At 35.1% G+C, this 7,135-nt stretch overlaps 1 protein-coding gene across 1 annotated transcript in view; it reads right to left on the bottom strand.

Annotated features, from left to right (window-relative positions):
* LOC106877343 (collagen alpha-6(VI) chain) overlaps nt 1-5,518 on the bottom strand; it is an 18,940-nt gene extending 13,422 nt beyond the window's left edge. Inside the window, exons 1-3 of the mRNA XM_052970318.1 lie at nt 5,366-5,518; nt 3,014-3,574; nt 2,110-2,682 (exon numbers count right to left, since the gene is read on the bottom strand). Coding sequence (XP_052826278.1) covers nt 2,110-2,682; nt 3,014-3,574; nt 5,366-5,447 — 1,216 coding nt within the window. The 5' untranslated portion in view covers nt 5,448-5,518. The remainder of the gene's footprint in view (nt 1-2,109; nt 2,683-3,013; nt 3,575-5,365) is intronic.
* Nucleotides 5,519-7,135: the final 1,617 nt, after the last annotated feature.

Here is a 7,135-nt window from a genome sequence, read left to right on the forward strand (position 1 = left end):
TATATATAAAGACGGGTTTCTTTCAGTTCCAGTCTACCAGATCCATTCACAAGGTTTTTGGTTGGCCCGAGGCTAAAATAGAAGACACTTTCCCAATATATTTGATTGCCTCATTTTGTCAGATGTGGGTGAGTGTGTGTGTGTTATATTATACTGTATTTAGATAAATAAAGTTCTGAAGTTGCATACGAGATCGTTACAATATTATTGAATTTCGAGGAACTCTGAAACATCTTAGCCAAAAATGGTATACACAGGATATCGATTCTCAATTGTTTTTTTTCGGGGATACACATTTTTCACATGGAAAAACCTCCTACATCTAGACTTCTCAGTTGTAATCGAGCACTACACTAATTCCGTGTAAAACGTGTTAAAATATTGGAAATGCATCTGTTTCAGATATTTCTTTTTCAGAAATATATCGAAACTCTTGCTATGGCCTTGTAATATTATTACAATGCAAATATAACAGAATACCCACTCAGTTGACGTCCAAGTGTCTTGACCATTCGATACCTCTGCCAAAACATATTCGATGAATATTTTGTTATATTAGAGTGTTGTATATTCACCTGATTCTAGATTTATTTGGTTTTAAGATCGCGTGGTTTAAGGTGTAATGTAAAATAGCTTAAGACACAAAGTATTAATTCAATGGCGTACATGTCAACTATCCTCTGAAAATTATAAGGACTATATCCATAGCTGCGAGGTAGCCGCTATCAGAAACTTGTCTCTCCAATACCTTGAACAGTTAGATTTATGTAAGTGCCATTAATGTTGATAATTTGTTGTTGCATGAAATAGAAGTGCTGTAAGTTTGACATTGGTTTCATAGGCTTTTAATCGATTTTTAATTGCTCCTGTTGGTAAAAATTGAAACGTGCTTTTCCTAAATATACTATGTAAAACTAACCAACGGTATTCAGATGACTAAATGAGCTAAAGCATGGTCCACATATAAAATGACTTTAAGATTATATTACCAAGCTGTCACTTTCTAAAGTTATTCATACTAATTTTAGTAAAATCACGCAATATTGCATTTGAATTATTTCATAACAAAACTTAACCTTGTATTTTATTTTCATGATGTTAATAAAGGAAGTGCAAGAAGTACACCGTGGTACAGAGTTAATCAACATTCCTTCTGTTCAATAATTATTTGCCCTTAAACTTCTACGTATTTAGCATTAATTAAATGTATTACACTATCCAGCTTCGGTTTTCTCGATTCCACAACCAAAATCCATCAGTATCGGCTTTGCTTTTCAGTATTTCTAGCTCGAAGAAATAATTATTATTAACATATGGGATGAAATCAATGAATTATTTCCCGTTCTCTAAAAACTGTCCCTATGTTTGTGTAATAAATTCTTATTGAGCGCAACTTATTGAAAATCTAATTGTTACACTATTTTATTATTTCAGGGCTGGACAATGTGCTTAGTAGCATTTTTTCCGGCTCTTTACGATCTGTGTTCAAATTCCGCTGAGGTCGACTTTGCCTTTCAACCTTTCGGGGGTTGAACACAATCCCTCTCTTAAAATTGTTGGTCTTGTGTAAAAATTTGAAACTATTATTTCACTATTTTGCATATGTGAATTAAGTTTGACTTAGCACTTTTCAGTAACAATATTAGGGGGCTTAATCTATTAATCGTGTTATCCACTCACAATGCAAAATGCTATGTTATTATGACGTAATCTTCAAAGTCAGAAGTAATCTAATAATTAGGTTTGTTCAATATATTATACATCTTTCCTCTTATGGAAAGATATCGTAAGTATAAAACGCTATCACATCGTAATGACAGTGATGACGGCGGCAATGATGATGATAACGATGACATGAACGACGGCGCTGTCAATGACAACGACAAAGCAGAAGACGTCGATGACGAGAATGTTGATGATGATGATGACGAGAATGACTGTATGATGATGATGATGCCGACGATGACGACTGTGGTGATGTGGTGATGATGATGATGATAACGTGACGACGACGAGGACGACGATGATATACCTGTAGATAATTACTATTAGACATACGATTTTAATTGCTATTTATTGTGATACATTCAAAAATTTGTTAATCATTTTTAATGACCTCAACGCGACAAACTTTCTTAAAAAGAGATTTATGAATGGTCTTTAAAGTAGAATAACTTGCAGTTCTGAACACTTTATCATCTGAACCTGCAATCATTCGTAGCTCTGCAGGGTCCACAGCCTGCCCGATTCCAATAGTAAAGACCACAATATCTGTTTTATGGATAGCTTTAGACTCACGAGCCGTCTTCGTTGGACTCTGTGCTTGTCCATCTGTAATGACAATGAGAATATGCGGCACACCATCACGGCCGCCATTTGCTTTGCTAAAGCCTTCCTCGCGAATAAGTTTCAGTGCATCTCCAGTGTTTGTATCGCCATGGTTCCGTTTAATACTAAGAACAGCATTCTCCAGATCATGCGATTTTGAAAACTGGTTCAGTTTTATCCGATATATAACGTTGCTGCTGAATGTAACCACTCCGATTTGTGTGGCATTAATGCCAATTAGACTGTCTCTTATGAACGAAATCAAGAAACTTAGCTGTATTCCGAAATCATCATCATAGATACTGGTTGACTCGTCTAACAGAAAGATAATATCAGATGGATTCACTCCACACACTGCAATATCAAAAAGAGTATCAAATATCAGAAGCGATAAAACAAACATAACTTAATTATTAAACGTATGGATATATGTTACATATACGTATACACACGCATACACACATACGTATACACACATACGTATACACACGCACACACAAACATATATACACGTATGTGTATATGTTTGTGTGTGTATATGTTTGTGTGTGTGTGTGTGTATGTATGTGTGTGTTTGTGTGTGCGTGTGTGTGTGTGTGTGTATGTATTACTAAATGACCCAAAATTACCAAACCTTTTTTATCATCTTGAAAGAAAAAAAAGAAATCAGAAATATGAAACAAACCTTTGATACAAACGTTTTTAATAATTTCAGATGTTAATGCTTTAAGGGCATCAAATTTCTCGATCTGGAATATATTGGATGGTTTCGATGCTATAGCTTTCAACTCATCCGTATCAACACTTGGTCCGATGCCAATAGTGAAAACTCGAAGAGGATCTTTATGTAGGATTTTGGCTGCTTCTATAGTTTTCTTCTTTTCATTAGATCCGCCATCAGTAATCATAATAACAATTTTGGGCACACCAATTCGTCCTCCATTGTCTGTAGTGAATATTTCTTGACGGATATGATCCAATGCTAACCAAGTGTGAGTCCTGCCACCAAGATATAAAATATCTGAAACAGCCTTTTGTAATTCTGCTTTAGTTTTATATTTATTCAAATTGAATTCCGTCTGGACAGTGGTACTGAAGGTGACCACTGCTATTCTAATGGTTCCATTGTCGATATCCATACTTTCAGTAAAATTATTCACAAAAGCTAATTGTTGTTTGAATTGAGAAGGATACATGCTAGTAGAGCAATCTAGGAGAAAAACGATATCGGCTGGGTTATCGCATTCTGTAAAGATAGAAAATATTATATAAATATAAATGCAAAGAGAAAAAAGAAAACAGTGAAATCACCTTGAATAAGTTTCTTATTAATTAGCGGATTTTTAATTAACATGTTATACATAATGAGAAATATTATAAATCTGACGAACATGAACATTCTAGAATGCTATAATGATTTTAATTTCTTTGTTTTTATCAAACAAGTTTATTCTTTTAGAATACAAACATGTACAATATACACTACATACTTATAAGTTTATATATACATATGTCTATGTATATCTTTATGTCTGTGTTTATTCTTCTACCATCGCTTGACAATTGGTGTCCGTTTGTTTGCGTCGCCGTACGCTTGCGGTTCATTAAAAGAGAGCGATACAATAAGCGTGAAATTTTAAAAGAAAAGCACTGGGATCGATATGTTCGACCGTACTCTTCAAGGCAGTGGCCCAGCGTGGCCGCACTCCAATGACTGGAACAAGTAAAAAAATAAAGATAATATATATGTATGTATGTATGTATATATACATACATAAATACATACATAAATACATACATATAATTATATATATATATATATATATATATATATATATATCTGTGTGTGTGTTTCACTATTATAACCATGAGTAAAATCGTTGATTAAATTATTAGATAAAACGAAAGCATAACAAAAGATATCAACGTTAGAAACAATATTAATGTTGATTTAAAATTGTTAGTGAAATAAAAATTCCATTAGTAATTAAAAAAACTAGCGATGTGCGCTCGAAAACGACTTAGCGAGTAAGATGACTACTCACTCTGTTACTCCTTTATTTTCTTAACTGGCTCAAGTCGCTGGAGGGTTTTTTGTCAATTATATCTATACTCATAATTTCTATGATTTTTATTTTATCAGCATCCGTAGGGAACTATATGGCTTAATCGACAAGGCGTAAAGGGATGTAGCCGAGACGAGAGAGGAATCTATGTACAACAAGGTATTTTCGAAAGACGTACGGTATTTTGCCAAATTCCACCGACACACTTACCTTTGACTTTTATTTGTTTTAGTCACTGGAGTGTGGCCAGCGTCCTCCAGTAAATCGATTACGGTACTTATTTTTTTTAAAGTCTGATGCTTATTAACACCGGTATCTTTTGCCGAACCGCTAATGTACGAGGACGTAAACAAACCAACACTGGTTGTCAAATCAAGTGGTGGTGAGGAACGAATATAGCGCAAACACAAACACACACACGCACTCACAAATATACATACATACATACATACATACATACATACATACATACATACATACATACATACATACACATACATATATTTTCTCCCTGCCATATCCAATTTTATGGCTTTTATCGGCACGGGGGCCAATGTAGAAGACACTTGTCCAAGGTACCACACAGTGGGACTGAACCTGAAATCACATGACTGGGAAACAGCTCCTCAACCATGCAGCCACACCTGTGCCTGTACATTATATACATTTTTTATATATTACCCTTATGTACGCCCTTATATGTATGTATGCATATATGTATGTATGTGTGTATGTGTGCATGTATGCATGTGTCTATGTATGTGTGTGTATGTATATATACTCACACACACGCACGCACGTGAGCACACACACACGCACACGCACACACAGAGAGAGAAGAAATGCCGCAAAGTATTTTGTCCGACTCTCTAATGAATATCCAGTCCACTGAATAACGACAACAACAACAGTAATAGCAACAATAATGTGTAAATTACTAGCCAAAAAAAAAAAAAAAAAAATATCACTACCTGATAATTCTTTCATAAATGGCAAGGCATTGCCAAGCTGGAAGAGCGTCAGAGACACAGCGAAAAGCAGGAAAGGAGCCATGTTGAATAATAACAAATGACTAGATCATGACACAATATATAAATAAGCTGATCCTGGGAAATTCTACAAATGTTTTCTTTTCAAAAGCTGTTCTAATCTTATCACATATATATGTCTGTAATTTTATTCTTTTATATAATCAAATCTTTGCTCATTTAAGATATTTAGGCGTTATAATGTCCAAAACACTTCCTTACTCTCCACTAATCTGAAGGTAGATAAAACTTGTTGATATCGAAGTTTATGTTCAATGTAACTTATTGGTAGAAAGAAATAAATCGAAGGCATGTAACAAATTTTATTGTGAAATAAATTGACAAGAGCTCGACAGAGTGTGCATTCCAGTGTCAATGACGATACACATTACAAGTGATATATTCGAGAAGAAAGATAAAGAAACGAGGGATATGGCGTTTTGTACACAAGTTATTGAGATAGCTTCTCATCACATCACCTTATGTTCCAAAATGTTTAATCTTTCATATTTTTCTATTACCTGTTATCGTCATTGGACAACGACCACACTGAGGCATTGACCTGAAGGATTTTGGTCCAGCTAAAGGGCTCAGTATTTATTACCGTGATGTTTATTTTGCCGGACCCTCAGTTACGAGGACATAAACAAAGCAACACCAATTGTCAAGCAATGGTGAGGCGAAACGCAGATACAAAGACACACATACATACATATACGATTGGCTTCAACACAGTTTTCCTCCACTAGATTTACTCACAAAACATTGGTCAGGCCAATAGTAGAAGACACTTGCTTAAGATGACGCGCGTAGAACTGAACCCAATAGTGTATTCTTGTTGAGAAAACCTTTCTACCAATTCCTTATTTAATTAGTGAGGGAGTATTAACATCCCAGGTTAATTATATACTCACAAGTGTTGGTTGTGAATCTTCGTAAAAAATAGATTTTGCTAAAGTCACAGAGAGATCAAAACTCAGTTTCATTGGTCGCGATTGACTTTTCAGGAATGACTGCATAAAAATGAAATTGCCGCTGTGTCTCTCTGCGGCATTATATTGGATGGTTTTGTTTCGAAATAAGCCAAAAGTTTTTGAGCTGAATGAAAGTGAAAAAAGAACAAAAAACAAAACAAGAAAATGCAAAGAAAATTTGCCATATAAACAGTGACAAAGATAAGTACCTGATATTGTTTGAGTCAACCAAATAGAGTTGCAAAAATAGGACATCTTATCAATCCATTTAATCATCAGTGAGTCATGTAAAGTTGAGTTGATTTTACCTCGTTTACAATTTAGAAATCGTGAAAGTATTGAATTTTTTATAGATCTAATCTATCTATCTATCTATCTATCCACACACACACACACACACACACACACACACACACACACACACACACACACACACACACACACACACACACACACACACACACACACACACACACACATATGTATGTATAGAGGACTGCAATCAGAAACCACAACTTTCAAAAACAAACGTTGCAAAGCGTTTAGAGTGGAGTAAAAGCGTACAGAATTGGCCTCTAGAGCAGTGGAAGAATGCTATTTTTTTGGACGTGTCATCCTTTACCTTATTTCCGGTCACCGGCCGAGTATACGTGTGGAGAGAACCAAAAGAAGAATTTGACCCAGACAGCCTTCTTCCAACTGTTAAGCATGGGGGAGGATCTGCGATGATCGGGGGGGG

The sequence above is a fragment of the Octopus bimaculoides genome, chromosome 9 (assembly GCF_001194135.2).
Source record: "Octopus bimaculoides isolate UCB-OBI-ISO-001 chromosome 9, ASM119413v2, whole genome shotgun sequence".
NCBI lineage: Eukaryota > Metazoa > Mollusca > Cephalopoda > Octopoda > Octopodidae > Octopus > Octopus bimaculoides.